Source organism: Carcharodon carcharias, chromosome 7 (genome assembly GCF_017639515.1).
Source record: "Carcharodon carcharias isolate sCarCar2 chromosome 7, sCarCar2.pri, whole genome shotgun sequence".
NCBI classification, from domain to species: domain Eukaryota; kingdom Metazoa; phylum Chordata; class Chondrichthyes; order Lamniformes; family Lamnidae; genus Carcharodon; species Carcharodon carcharias.
The window spans coordinates 78804229-78820100 of NC_054473.1; the positions used below are offsets into that span (position 1 = coordinate 78804229).

The 15872-nt window shown below is 41.9% G+C and overlaps 1 protein-coding gene across 1 annotated transcript in view; it reads left to right on the forward strand.

Moving 5' to 3' along the window:
* The window catches only part of dnah1 (dynein, axonemal, heavy chain 1), a 524711-nt gene that overhangs the window by 337022 nt on the left and 171817 nt on the right, over positions 1–15872 (forward strand). The window contains exons 41-43 of the mRNA XM_041191637.1: positions 906–1046; positions 11789–11949; positions 14895–15052. Of these exons, the coding sequence (XP_041047571.1) occupies positions 906–1046; positions 11789–11949; positions 14895–15052 (460 nt within the window). The remainder of the gene's footprint in view (positions 1–905; positions 1047–11788; positions 11950–14894; positions 15053–15872) is intronic.

Consider the following 15872-nt stretch of genomic DNA (forward strand, 5'->3'; position numbering starts at 1 on the left):
TAAGAAGCTGACTCTGGGTCCACCAACTAAATAAGGTGGCAGCTGGGTCCTCTTGGCTGCAGAACCAATCAGAAGGCCTGCAGCCTTGGAAGGAAGGAAGGAAAGTAGTCTCACCACCAGTGGCGGGTGCGTCAGGCCCTGAAAAGTTCTGCCCATTGTATTAGAAGTAGTGTCATTTAGTCTGGGTAATTTCTCTATTCTCTACATGGCCATTATTTTCATGACAGTATTTTTTGTTCAATATTTTATTTCTGGTACTTAGTTCATCTATTTTGTATGAACAGAAAAACTGAGTACATCGAAAGGACAAGAAGCTGTTTAAAGACAAAACTGATGACCACTTTCCGCTAAACACTCATATGTCATTTCTAGTAAGGTACTCCCTAACAACATTGTGGATGTATCTTCACCACACAGACTGCAGCGGTTAAAGAAGGTGGCAATTAAGGATGGGCAATAAATGCTTCTAGCCGGCAATACTCAAACCCGTGAAAGAATAAATTTTAAAAATTACCTCTTTTTACTATCAGTTTTCTTCCCTCCTCTAAAGAAGTGCTGACTCTTGCTAGGGTAAGTTCCAAATGAAGCAGACAACCTTCCGTACCTTGCCACAGTGAATGAAATCTGAGGTCTCCAACGTTGACATCAATTGATGTCTTGAAGTATATCCCCACCAGTCCTCTCAGTTAGGCAGAGAAAGGTTGAAAGCAAAAAATATTTAAAAACACAAAAGAGACCTTCCAGTCACGTGGTTTATTCTCTTCTTTAACTTCTTGATATTAATTCTGATTAAGCTATCCAAAAAGCTTTGTTACTGAGTAACTGACTATGATATGAACCAGCATGTTTATCGAAATTGTGATGAATATACTTCTGTTGCCTGATTTTTCTGGTATATATTACAGATCCAGTGGATTAGCTGGACAGCTTCTGCACCAGCAGTGGAAATTGCACCAGAAACCAATTACTCTGACATCATCATTCCAACCCAGGATACCATACGCATGTCATATTTGCTGACGATGCTTCTAACCAGTAAGAAACCAGTAAGTTATTCCATCCAGTTTATTTGAAGAATGCAGTGGATCTTCTTAGTAGTGTTTTAATTCAAATCTTTTTTAAAAAAACTCAGTGGCCCAATTGTTAAAAGCTGTGCCCAATGTGAAACTTAGCTAAGCCATCAATCATTGTCTAAGTTGATCTTAGCATGGGAATAATAATTAAGATGATCGATTAATTAATTAATTAATTCATATGTATGTGTATTCGTATATTACGCTCAGTGTCAGTGACCCTGGTCTAGCTGGGTTCCTATTCCTGATAACTATTTAGTGGCCCTCTATGAAAAGTATGTGCATGTGGGATAGTGTGTTCTGACAACATCAAGTTCAGCCTTGCATAGCTAAATAGATTATTGTCACTCACTGCTGATGCTTACACATAAAGAATGACCACATGGGTAAGGTGCCAATGTATGACTTGGTACTTGTGGGACTGTAGGGGTTATGGCCTATTAGATAGGAAAGGGGAGAAATCTGGAGGAAATTCTCTTTTATTCATAAATATTTTAAGAGAGGGCTGTGATTATGTTGTCTCTCTATTAATTCTGAATCCATAAATTATAACACCTGATTTTCCAAAATGTGCGCTCTCTACGGTAGAAATTGAGTCCTCATTATATGACAATATGCTTTCACTGCATAGAGCAGATATTTGAGCTTTTTTAATTCACTGGGAAATACAGTGTATTTCCATTTAATATCCCTATGTTTGGCACATTAATATGAAAACGCCCACTGCATAATTGAATTTGAATGCTTGACAATCTTATTCTAAATGTTCACATATGTCTTTTCTAGTTCATTTGATAACTACAATACATTATGAAAATGCACAATAAGAACTTGGTAAAAGAAAGAAAGACTTGCATTTATATGGTGCCTTTTATAATCTCAGGACATTCTAAAACACTTTACAGCAAATGAGGCACTTTTGTAATATGACAAAAAGGCAACCAATTTGCAAGCAGCAAGCTCCCACAAATGCAATGGGATAATGTCCAGATAATCTACTTTTTAATAGTTCTGACTGAGGGATAAATATTGGCCAAGATACTGTGGAGAACTCTACTGCTCTTCTTCAAAATAGTGCTATGGGAGCTTTAACAATCACCTGAGAAAGTAGCCTGCTCTTGGGAGGACGTTTAATGTCTCATTCAAATGGCAGCACTTCCTGCAGTGTTACACTCCCTTAATACTGCACTGGAGTTCCAGCATACATTTCTGTGCTCAAGCCTCTACAGTGGAATTTGAACCCGCAACTTTCTGATTCAGCAGTAAGATACTGCCCACTTAGCCACAGCTGGTAAAAGGAGGCAAGTGAGCAAACCAGATATTTCCAACAGATAGAGCCTGATTTCGACCTATTCAAAACTCAACCACTTGCACAACATTGAAATTGGGCCTTGCATCAGCCTTCATTACATTGGCGATAAGACCCAATGGGGGAATAGCTGTAAGGTGGCTCTGTCTGATCCAGGGCAAACCATCTGCAATAACTGTTTGCGGCTTGAGGAGCTTTGGCTCAGAGTCACTGCACTGGAAGCCGAGTTGCAGACACTGCAACACATCAGGGAGGGGGAAAGTTACCTGGTCACACCTCTTAGAATAGGGTCTTCTGATTTGGTCAGTGGTCAGGGACAGGAGGATATGACTGCAAGTGAGGCAGGTTAGGAGACTCAGAGGGCAGGAGTGAAGGAACCTCAGCCTTTGCAATTGACCAACAGGTCTGAGGTTCTTTCAGCTTGTTTGAGAGTGATGGCTGCAGGCTGGATGAGCTGACTGACCATGGCACTGTGGTACACAAAACCATTCAAGTGGGGGGAGCAAGAAGGAATGTAGTAGTAGTAGGGAACAGTATAGTGAGCAGGATGGACACTGTTGTCTGCAGCAAAGAGTGAGAGTTCAGAAAGCTGTGTTGCCTGCCCGATGCCAGGGTTCGGGATATCTGCTCAAGGCTGGATCTAGCTGTCGTGATCAATGTAGATTGTCAACGACATAGGCTGGACATGAAAGAGGTTCTACATAGTCAGTATGAGGAGCTAGGCACCAAATTAAGAAGTAGAACCTCAAAGGTAATAATCTCTGGATTATTACTTGAGCCACAGGCAAATTGGTTTAGGACAAATAAGATTGGGACCTGAATGTTGACATTTAGAAAGGACAGGAAGAGAGGAAAATGTGGAGGGTGGCTTTTAATTAATGATAGTATTAGTAGAAGAGAGGGATGACCTAAGTTCAGGAAACCAGAATATAGAAGTGCTTTGAGTAGAAATGAGAAATGATAAAGGCAACAAGTCACTTGTGGGAGTGGTGTAAAGGCCCCTATTGGTCGTATAGAAAGTGAGTCTGGGAATTAATAATTGAAAATAAGGAGATGGCAGATGAATTGAACAGGCATTTTGCTTCAGTCTTCACTGTAGAGGACACAAGTAACATCCCAGAAATATCCGTAAATCTGGAATAGAAGGGAGAGAGGAACTCAAAAAAATTCCATTCACCAGGAAGTGGTACTGATCAAATTGTTGGAGCTGCAGGATGACTAGAGCATTAAAGGAAGTGGCTAATGAGATAGTTGATGTGTTGGTTTTAATTTTCCAAAATTTCCTAGATTTGGAGAATGTTCCATTAGATTGGAAAATAGTGAAAGTAACTCCTTTATTCAAAAAGGGAGGGAGACAGAAAGCAAGAAACTACAGACCAGTTAGCTTAACATTTGTCATAGGGGAAATGTTAGAAGCTATTATGAAAGACTTTAAAGCAGGGCACTTAGATAAATTCAAGATAATCAGGCGAGAGGGAAATCATGCTTAACCAATTTATTGGAGTTCTTTGAAGAAGTAACATGTGCTGTGGATAAGAAGGAACCAGTGGATGTACTGTGCTTAGATTTCCAGAAGGCATTTAATAAGATGCCAAATCAAAGGTTATTGCAGAATATAAAAGCTCATGGTGTAGGGGGTAACATATTGGCATGGATAGAAGATTTGCTAGCTAACAAGAAACAGAAAACAGAGAGTAGGCATAAATGGGATATTTTCTGATTGGCAAGATGTAACAGGGATCAGTGCTGGGGCCTCAACTTTTACAATTTATATAAATGACTTTGATGAAGGGACCAAAGGCGTGGTTGCTAAATTTGCTGATGATATAAAGATAGGTAGGAAAATAAGTTGTGAAGAGAACACAAGAAGGCTACAAGGGGACATAGATAGGTTAATTGAGTGGCAAAGATCTGACAAATGGAGTATAATGTGGGAAAATGTGAAATTGTCCATTTTGGCAGGAAGAATAAAAAAGAAGCATTTACCTAAATGGTAACAGATTGCAGAGCTCTGAGATACAGAAGGATCTGGGTGACCTGGTGCATGAATTGCTAAAGGTTAATGTGCAGGTATGGCAAGTAATTAGGAAAGCAAATAGAATGTAATTGTTTATTGCAAGGGGAATTGAATACAAAAGGAGGGAAGTTATGCTTCAGTTATGCAGGGCATTGGTGAGGCCACATCTGGACTTCTATATACAGTATTGGTCTCCTTATTTAAGGAAAAATATAAATACGTTGGAAGCAGTTCAGAGAAGGTTTACTGGATTAATACCTGGACAGGTTGGGTTGTCTTATGAGGAAAGGCTGGACAGGCTAGGCTTGTATCTGCTGGAGGTTAGAAGATGAAGCAGCAACTTGATTGAAACATAAGATCCTGATAGGTCTTGACAGGGTGAACGTAGAAAGGATGATTCCTCTTGTGGGAGAATCTAGAACTAGGAGTCACTGTTTAAAAATAAGGGTCACCCATTTAAGACAGAGATGAGCAGAATTTTTTCTCTCAAAAGGTAGTGAGTCTATGGAACTCTCTTCCTCAAAGAGCAGTGGAAACAGTCTTTGAATATTTTTAAGGCAGAGCTAGATATATTCTTGATAAGCAAGGGGGCGATAGCGATAGGTTATTAGGTTATAACTGGCAGCTACTCTGATTTTTTTTTGGTCGTATGGCTGGGGAAGCAGTTCTATTTCTATGTTGAAGTTAACAATCCATTCAACAACTTCAGCTGAAACCGTGAGGAATGGAATGCTCAGGGCAGAAGTTCAGTATGTGGACAATATGCCGACTGAAGGCCACAGTCATAATTTGAGCTGTTCTTCATGTTCCACTTGTGGAGCAAGTGGTCACATCGTCCCTGGGCAATCCTCAAGTGTTGATCAGTAAGGGGTGAACAAAGAGGTAAGAGACTGTGCCTGAGTGAGACAGAGACAGAGTGAGTAGTGAATTAGGTTCACATAATAAGTTCAGGTAAATCTTTTTTCCGTTTAAATGTAGATTAAGAGTCACCCTCTGACATAGAAGTAACAACATTGAAGTAAGTTAGACTACCTTATTAAACAGGGAACTGCCTGGTAGTGGCAGTTAACTGTCAACCAGCTGAAAGTAGTTGGTTCAATTGGTGTATATTACTGTATCAGGAAGCTAAACTAGCTAGTGACTCATCAGAGGGTCTAAATATGAAACAGGCTTTTCAAACTGCATGATCAGTAAGGGGTTCATGGGGAAACAGGAGACTACACCTGAGTGAGACAGATATTGAGTGACTAGTGAGTTTGGTTCATGTGGGAATTTGGTGCATGGGGGAAGGAGGTGCTTTAAGTAACATTTACTTCAACTTACTCAATGCATTAAGTATTAGTTGAATTTATCAGTACGAGTAAGATTTATCAATAGTTCTAAGGTTTATTCAGTTAAGGCCAAGTGAAATTAATATAAGTAAACCAAAGAAAAATAAAGTTAACGTAAGTGAAGTAAAGTGAAGACATGGCAGGACAGTTTGGTCATGTGGAATGCATGTCCTGTAGTACATGGGAAGTTGTGGACACTGCTGGTGACCTAGATGACATGTGCAGGAAGTGTCACCAACTTCAGAAACTTGAGCTCTGGGTTTCGTAACTCGAGTGGCGGCTGGAGTTACTGTGGCGCATTCGCGAGGCTGAGAGCTACGTGGATAGCACATTCAGAGAGGCAGTCACACTGCAGGTCAGGAGCATGGAGGTAGAAAGGGAATGGGTGACCACCAGGCAGTCCAAGAGAACCAGGCAGGTGGTACATGAGTCCTTTGATGTCCCGCTCGGTAATCGGTTTTCAGTTTTGGATACTGCTTAGGGCATTGGTTCCTTGGAGGAGTGCAGTCAGAGCAAGTTTGTGGCACCACGGGTGGCTCAGCTGTACAGGAGGGGAGGAAGAAGTGTGGAACAGCAATAGTGATAGGGGATTCATTAGTTAGAGGAAGAGACAAGCGTTTCTGTGGTGGTGGACATGACTCTAGGATGGTATGTTGCCTCCCTGGTGCCAGGGTCAAGGATGTTATGGAGCGGCTGCAGGACATTCTTCTGGAGAAGGGTGAACAACCAGAGGTCTTAGTCCATGTTGTTACCAACGACCTAAGTAGGAAGGGGGATGAAGTCTTGGAAGCAGATTTCAGGGAGCCAGGAAAGAGATTGAAAAGCAGGACCTCTAAAACTGTAATCTCAGGGTTACTTCCAGTCCCACGTGCTAGTGAGTATAGAAATAGGAGAATTGAGTGATTGAACCCGTGGCTGGAGAACTGGTGTAGGAGGGAGGGCATCAGATTTCTGAGACATTGGGACTGGTTCTGGGGCAGGTGGGACATGTGCAAGATAGACAGGCTGCATGTACCAGACTGGGACTAACATCCTCACAGGGAGATTCACTGGTGCTGTCGGGGAGGGTTTAAACTAGATTGGCAGAGGGATGAGAAACTAAGACAGAGCTCAGAATCAAGGGAAGCAAAACTGGTAAAAGAAAGTATAAAGCAAAAATAGAAGACAGATGAAGCATTGGCAAGCATCAAATAGGATGAGAATAGAGAATAATGTTAAAAAAGCAGAATTAACGGCACTCTATCTGAATGCACGTAGCAGTCGCAAAAAGGTTGATGATTTGAATGTACAAGTTGAGGTGAATGGTTATGATTTAATTGCCATTATGGAGGCATGGATACAGAGTGACCAAAATTGGAAACTGAACATCCAAAGATATTCGGTGTTCAAGAGGGATAGGCAAAAATGAAAAGGAGGTGGGGTAGCACCCTTAATAAGGGACGTTAGTAAGAGAGGATCTTAAATCGAAGGGTCAAAATGTGGAATCAGTTTGGGTGGAGCTAAGAAACAGCAAGAGACAGCAAACATTGGTGGGATAAAAGCAATAAAAGCATTGGCGGGAGTTGTTTATAGGCCACTGAACTGTCATGCTGATTTGTGGTGCTAAATCAAGAAATTAGAGATGCACATAAATGGGTAATACAGTAATAATGGGCAACTTCAATTTATACATAGACGGGATTAAACAAATCAGCGCTAATGCTCTGGAGGAGAAATTCCTGGAATGTGTATGAGATGGGTTTCTGGAGCCGTGTGTTAGGATCCAACTATGGATCGGGCTATTTTGGATTTAGTGTTGTGTAATGAGAAAGGGCTAATTAATAACCTTGCTGTAAAGGTGCCTTTGGGAAATAGTGACCACAATGTGATAGAATTTTGCATTAAGTTTGAATGCGATACAGTTCATTCTGAAACTAGGGTCTTAAATCTGAAGAAAGGAAATTATGAAGGTATGAGGCTATGGTGGTTTGGGAAAATACACTAAAAGCTTTGATGGCAGACAAGCAATGGCTAGCATTTGAAGAAAAACTACAAGGTCTACAACAGATATACATTCCTTTAAGGCACAAACACCCAAAAGGAAAGGTAACTCAACTGTGGTTAACGAACGAAGTTAAAGATTGCATTAAATCAAAGGAACTGACTTATAAGGATGCCAGAAAAAGTGGTAAACCTAAGGACTGGGAGCAATTTAGAACCCAGCAAAGGAGGACCAAGAAATTGATTAAGAAAGGGAAAATAGAATATGAATGCAAACTAGTGAGGAACATAAAGGCGGACTGTAAAAGTTTCTTTACATATGTGGAAAGGAAAAGATTAGCTAGGACAAATGTGGGCCCATGGGGACAGGAGAATCCATAGTGGAGAACAGGGAAACAGCAGAGAAACTAAACAGTTACTTTACATGTCTTCACGGGTGAAAATACTGAAAATCTCCCAGGGATATTAGGCGACCAAGGGACTTGTGAAACTGAGGAACTAAAAGAAATTAGTATTAGTAAAGAGGTAGTACTTGAAAAGGCAACTGGATTGAAGGTTGATAAATCCTCTGGACCAGATGAGCTTCATCCCAAAGTGTTGAAGGAGGTGGCTAGAGAGATAATGGATTCATTGGTGGTTATCTTTCAAAATTCTATAGATTCTGGATAGGTTCCTGCAAATTGGAAAATAGCAAATGTAACCCCATTATTTAAGAAGGGAGGAAGAGGGAGAATGGAGAACTACAGACCTGTTAGTTTGACGTCAGTAGTAAGGAAAATGTTAGAATCTATTATAAAGGATGTGATAACTGGACATTTAGAAAATAATAGTAAAATTGGGCAGAGTCAACATGGATTTATTAAAGGGAAATCATATTTGACAAACTCGGAGTTTTTTGAGGATATTACTTGCATTGATAAAGGAGAACCAGTGAATGTGTATTTGGATTTTCAGAAGGCTTTTGGTAAGGTCCCACACAGGAGGTTAGTAAATAAAATTAGAGCACATGGGATTGGGGGAAACTATACTAGATTGAGAATTGGTTAGCAGACAGAAAGCAGATGGTAAGAATAAACTGATTATTCTCAGGATGGCAGGCTGTCACTAGTAGGGTGCCGCAAGTATCAGTGCTAGGGCCGCAGCTGTTCACAATCTATTTAAATGATTTGGATGTGAGGACCAATTGTAATATTTCCAAATTTGCTGATGACACCAAACTGCGTGGGAACGTAAGCTGTGAGGAGCATGCAAGGAGGCTTTGAGAGGACTTGGACAGGTTAAGTGAATTGCTAGAACATAGGTGAAATATAATGTGAATGAGTGTGAAGTTATTCACTTTGGTAGAAAAAACAGGAAGGCAAAATATTTCTTAAATAGTGAGAGGTTGGGAAGTGCGGGTGTCTTAGGGGACCTGGGTATCCTTGTTCGTGAGTCACTAAAAGTTAGCATGCAGATGCAGCAAGCAGTTAGAAAGGCAAATGGTATGTTGGCCTTCATCGCAAGGGAATTTGAGTACAGGAGTAAAGATGTCTTGCTGCAGTTGTAAAGACCCTTGGTGAAACCTCACCTGGATCATTGTGTATAGTTTTGGTCCCCTTATTTAAGAAGGAATATACTTGCCATAGGAGTGCAATGGAGGTTCACCAGATTAATCCCTGGGATAGTGGGATTGTCTTATGAGGACACATTGGAGAGATTGGGTCTATATTCCCTAAAGTTTCAAAGAATGAGGGGTGGCTTCATTGAAACTTACAAAATTCTTACAGGGTGTGACATTGTAGATGTGGATATGTTTCCCCTAGCTGGTGAGTCTAAAACTACGGGACATAATCTCAAGATAAGAGGTAGGCCATTTAAGACTGAGATGAGGAGGAATTCCTTCATTCAGGAGGGGTGAATCTTTGGAATTCTCTACCCCAAAGGGTTGTGGAAGCTGAATCATTGAGCATGTTCAAAACAGGAATTGATGGATTTCTGGAGACTAATGACAGCAAAGGATTTGGAGATAGCGTGGGAAAGTGGTGTTGAGGTAGATGATCAGCCATGATCTAACTGAAGGTGGAGTAGGTGCGATGGGCTGAATGGCCTACTCCTGTTCCTATATTCTTATGTCTAGATTTTCCTTGGAAGGTTGAACCTAGGACTTCACCACTTGCGCAGACAAACTTCTCAAGCCATTATGCACAAGAGGAAGTGGACAGTGTCCTGACAGCAACCAAGTCATACAAAGCATTAGGAATCAATGGGATTTACCCAGAATTCCTGAAAAACAATGGATCACAGGGAAGGAAATGGCTAGCAAAATTGTTTGCCAACATCCACAGCAGAAGCACTATTCTAAACGTCTGGCGTCAATCCAAGATGGTGGCCATTGCCAAGCCAGGGAACCCACTCAATGGCACACTGCTCCTGCCCCATCGCTCTGATCTCAATATATAAGGTCCTGGAAAACCTCCTGCTGAATAGACTGAGTCCCACCCTGGAAGCAGTGATGCCCTCCCACCCCTGAAAAGGCAGGTTTTCACACAGGCTGCAACTGCTTCAAGCATGTATTAACACTGACCTCACATATTAAGGCCAGTTTTCAGAAAGACCTGAAGACAGGAACTTATACTGTGCTGATGACACTGTATGGTGCACAGGCGTGCTGCTGAAACTCTCCAAAATCATTTGCTGTGTGAAAGCCCTACAACTAATCAACTCCATGATTAGCAACCCACAGTTATGTGTGCTCTTTGGAGACCAGATCAGCCACCTACACATAATCAACAATAGGCTTCCGAAGAGATCAGTCCTCGCATTGGCCCTCTGCAACATATATACCAGTGACCTCCCTCCCACATAGTCAAGACTCTTCTCATATGCTGATGACTGGGCCCTGGCTTTCCAGCCTGAAATGCTCCAGGACATTGAGAAAACACTCACTGAGGGTTTATATTCTCTGGGAGCCTACTTCAGAAAATGGAGATTTCGACCAAACACAGCCAGGACTGTAGTTTGAGCCTTCCACCTGAAAAACTTGAAGAAGAACTTCGGGTCCAATTCTGTACCTGTACTCAACATGAAAATACCTTTGCATTATTTTTGACTGTACATCGACCTACCGGCGACACCTCCAGAATACCAGAGCCAAGGTCAAGACAAGAGTGAATCTCAAATGGAAACTGACGAGTACCACCTAAGCCAGCAGATCCAACACACTATGCATTGCTTCATCACCCTGGTCTAAACAACAGCAGAGTACTGCTGCTCAAACAGGCTCAGGAGCCGCTACACAAACCTGGTAGATATCTACCTCTGGGAAGTTGTGAGGATTATTTCTGGGAGACTGAGACCAACACAGCTCAAATGGCTTCCTGTGCTAGCACATGCTGAACTTCCTGATGTCCACATGAAAAACATTCTCCTCAAAGAACAACACCAGATGACAGCTAATGAAGCACTCCCATTGACACACAACCTCAAAAACACCCACACACCCATCTGAAACCCTGTAGACCCTACTGGAACATACTCTGCATCCTATAAACTCACGACAGCCCAATAGCGTAACACCTGGTTGACTCCAAACACCACCAGCAGCTGGTCTGATATTGCTCAGTCTATGTCCCCAGTAAAAAGTTCCAGTGACTTATTGTAGGAACACAGGAGCAAGAGTAGGCCATCCAACCACTTGAGCCTATTCCACCATGTACTTTGGTTGTGGCTGATCTGGAACTTAACTCCATCTACCTACCTTGGTTTCATAATCCTTAATCCTCCCAGAAATCTATCAATCTCAATTTGGACATTTACAATGGGCATGGCCTCAAGTTACTTATGAATTTGCAATATTAGTTATTCGGTCTAGTTTTTAATGAGTTTCTTCAGATTTTCAGGTGATGCTAATTTCTGTGCCGTTTTCAGTAAAAGAAAGAAGCCTAGAAACTATCCTTAACAAACTTAATGTTATTGTTTCCTATCTCTGTTAAATGCATTAAATATTCCTATGCTATCATGTTGAGTAATTTCTGGCATATATTATTATTATTTCTAATCACTATACTTGAATGCTGTGTTCCTTTTTCCTCCTTACAAGGTACTATGCATTGGACCAACCGGAACTGGAAAGACTCTCACCATCTCTGACAAGCTTCTTAAAAAGATGCACCCCGATTATATCTCCCATTTTCTGATATTTTCAGCTCGTACATCTGCTAATCAAACACAGGACTTCATTGACAGTAAACTCGATAAAAGGTGAATTTGTAGATAAGCAGCTGTCAGTGTTGTAGAAATGGAAGAGTTCCACAGCTTCTGACAGTCCAGTGAGGCACCAGACAAATGACAGTTTCTAAAACCAACTGGATGATAGGTTTTACAGTATTTCCTGGCATCACCATCTTTAGAATACAGAGGGTCAATGCATTGTCCATGGATTAATGTGCATATGATCCAAGCATTATGTTCCACTGCATTACAAATCTGCCAATGTTGAATTATATATCAGTCATTGTGATGTAATTCTAACACACCAAACTATTTTCAATTATCACTCATGTGATTTATCTTGTTTCACTTCTTGCCCTCTCATCACTGGAAGCATATTATTGCTGTTGAGAGGGTGCAGAAGTGACCAATTATGGTAATCCCAAGTATCGGGACATGATGTTGATGTGATATTGAACTCTTGTCTTGTGCAATTGGTGTCAGGTTACTTAAAGCCAATAGATTGGAAAACATATTTTTAACTGAATGCTGCCAGTCTTGGTGAAGTCAGTGAGCATGTTGTTTCGTTGATAGCAGTTCATTAGCTGGCAGTAGTATCTTGATGCTATCATGTCTGTGTTCCCAGTAGAATATTGCCAATACATTGGTCAAGTTATCTCAGCCAGTCTATACAAACCAGATAAAAGCAAAATACTGCAGATGCTGGAAATCTGAAACAAAAACAAAAATAGCTGGAAAAACTCAGCAGGTTGAGGGGGGTGGGACAGGTAGAGCTGGATAGAGGGCCAGTGATAGGTGGAGGCAAAGAAGAGATTGTCAAAGATGTCATAGACAAAAGGACAAAGGGGTGTTGACGGTGGTGATATTAGCTAATGAATGTGCTACGGGTGACATTAAGGGTAGAAAGCAGGACGAGTAAGTGACAGATAGCCCTAGTGGGGGTGGGGTAGGGGGAAGGGTTTGAAATGGGCTAAAAGGTGGGGATAAAACAATGAATGGAAATACATTTAAAAATAATAGAAATAGGTGGGAAAAGAAAAATATATATTAAAAATATATAAATTATCGGAAAAAGGGGGATCGGAAAGGGGTTGGGGATGGAAAAGAGAGTTCATGATCTGAAGTTGTTGAACTCAATGTTAAGTCCGGAAGGCTGCAAAGTGTCTAATCGGAAGATGCGGTGCTGTTCCTCCGGTTTGCGTTGAGCTTCACTGTAACATTGCAGCAAGCCAAGGATGGACATGTGGGCATGAGAGCAGGGTGGTGTGTTGAAATGGCAAGCGACAGGGAGATCTAGATCATGCTTGCGGACAGACCGAAGGTGCTCTGCAAAACGGTGATCCAGTCTGCGTTTGGTCTCTCCAATGTAGAGGAGACCACATTGCAAGCAGTGAATGCAGTAGACTAAATTGAGGGAAGTGCAAGTGAAGTGCTGCTTCACTTGAAAAGAGTGTTTGGGCCCTAGGACGGTGAGAAGGAGGGGGGTAAAGGGGCAGGTGTTGCACCTTCTGCGGTTGCATGGGAAGGTGCCGTGGGAGGGGGTTGAGGTGTAGGGGGTGATGGAGGTGTGGACCAGGGTGTCCCGGAGGGAATGATCCCTGTGGAAAGCCGCCGGGGGGGAGGTGAAGGGAAGATGTGTTTGGTGGTGGCAGCATGCTGGATTTGGAGAAAATGGCGGAGGATGATCCTTTGAATGTGGAGGCTGGTGGGGTGATAAGTGAGGACAAGGGGGACCTTATCATGGTTCTGGAAGGGAGAGGAAGGTGTGAGGGCAGATGCGTGGGAGATGGTCCGAACATGGTTGAGGGCCCTGTCAACCACCGTGCGTGGAAAACATTAGTTAAGGAAGAAGGAAGACATGTCAGAGGAACTGTTTTGGAAATTGGCATCATCAGAACAGATGCGATGGAGGCGAAGGAACTGAGAGAATGGGATGAAGTCCTTACAGGAAGCAGGATGTGATGAGCTGTATTCGAGGTAGCTGTGGGAGTCGGTAGGCTTGTAATAAATATTGGTGGACAGTCTATACAAAGGAGACCTCGAAATAGTCAGGGAAGGAGATATTGACTTAGGCTTATCGATGTGGGAACAATTTCTAAGACCCACCTGATATTGGGCCTCAGATTTCATTTACATCAGATTGGTGAACTGTGGGCACCTACCAGATGCCTCTAGACAGCTCACCGGTGAAGAGGATTTCAATTTTGGACTGTTACATCTCGGGTAGCAGTTCTCAGTTAGATCTTGAATGAAGGGATAAACAGTCAAGAAAGAGGGGAGGGAAGGGAAGGGTGTGGGGATAAATAATTAGGAAGGAGAGGAGAGTGACTAAACGAGCGATGCAGGCAGCAATCGAGTTCGGGGGCAGGTGGTGAGCAGTGGCCAACAGAAGTCCATGCTTTGGAGTGCTTTGCACTTTCCAGCTCCACATTAAGGTAAGTTGTTTTTTAAATTTACCTCTTTGGTGGCAGCCTGCAGTGGCCCTTGCTGGTTAGGCCACACATAGACCTGAACACAGTCCAGTTTTATAAAGGGGGCCTCAAATAGGGATATGGAAAATGCCTAATGCCTTCTTGAGGCGGGGGCTATTTTGATGCCTTTGCCAGTCAGCCAGACTGTGCACTTCCAGTGCAGAAAGTGTGTGGAATGTACCCATCATATTAAACACTATGACACCAATTTTATGCCTGTAAAAGAGTTCAGTGTAATTGAATTTCTGACTCATCCTCTCTCGGATGTGGGACAATTATCAGATAACATTGGCAGAGTTTTAATACTGTCTAGATGGTTGCAGTATGTTAGAACATTGGGCTTGAAATTATTCTTTGGTGGTGGGGCAAAACGGACAATAATGAATCAGCAGCCCCGTTCAATAATCTTTCCATTGACTTTAGGCTAGTTTCACCCCAATAGTGTTTGTTTTTATCTGTTCTAAAATATTCATGTTCCTGACTGTTTATGATTTTTGCCATCAGACGCAAAGGTGTGTATGGACCACCACTTGGAAAGTATTTTATATTTTTCATTGATGACTTGAATATGCCAGCTCTTGAGACATATGGAGCCCAGCCTCCTATTGAAATCTTGCGGCAGTGGATGGATCATAATGGCTGGTATGACAGGAAAATGATAGGTAGGTCTGTAGAATTTATATTTTTGTTCTTCCATGTATTTGTCCTTCTATCAACTCTGTATACTGTAAAATCTGACTAGCCAAGATTTTTCACTTCCCCACTCCTAGACCGGCAGGTTTCTGACAATTAAAATTAAGGTGTGAGAAGTGGCAGGCAGGGGACATGGAGCAGAAAATCCTGACTGGATTTCATCTATGTAACATTCAAGAAATTAATCGCTTGGTAGTATGGAACGCGAGTATTGCTGACAAAGGAGACATGCTGTCGAAGCTTTTCGTCTTGCATTCATCAGGACAGATACAAGAATGCCAAATTTTAAAGGAAGCAACAATATATACTGATAAGGAAAGGGTGCTGAATGGTTGGTTGAAGTATTGACAAGTAGAATGCACTAGGGAACTATAGTCCCCCAGGCATTTAATTCAAAAACAGGTACAATGCCTTTTGCCTGCAGAGGACAGGTCCCTGCATTTTGATATATGTAGCTCCTAGCAAGTGTAAGTGAACCACATTACAAGCCTAACTGATAATCTTAAATTGATTGTGGGTGTAATTCCTAGCACATTCGGGATTGTTCAGCAAGTGCTGTCTAATCGCAGAATCACAACTCAGCTAAACATTATGTTCTGAGTTTTGCAAGCACTGGCTGATTGAGTACAGTCAATACTCTGCCTATTGCGAATAGCCAAAAGAAATGTGCTGTTTGATATGATCCTCCAGTCATTGGGACTTGCTGACATGCCTGGCATGAAATTCATATGCTACATTATTCATTTGTGTGGTAGGCAGAATGTCTTTTTGGCCTGATGGTTGCATTCT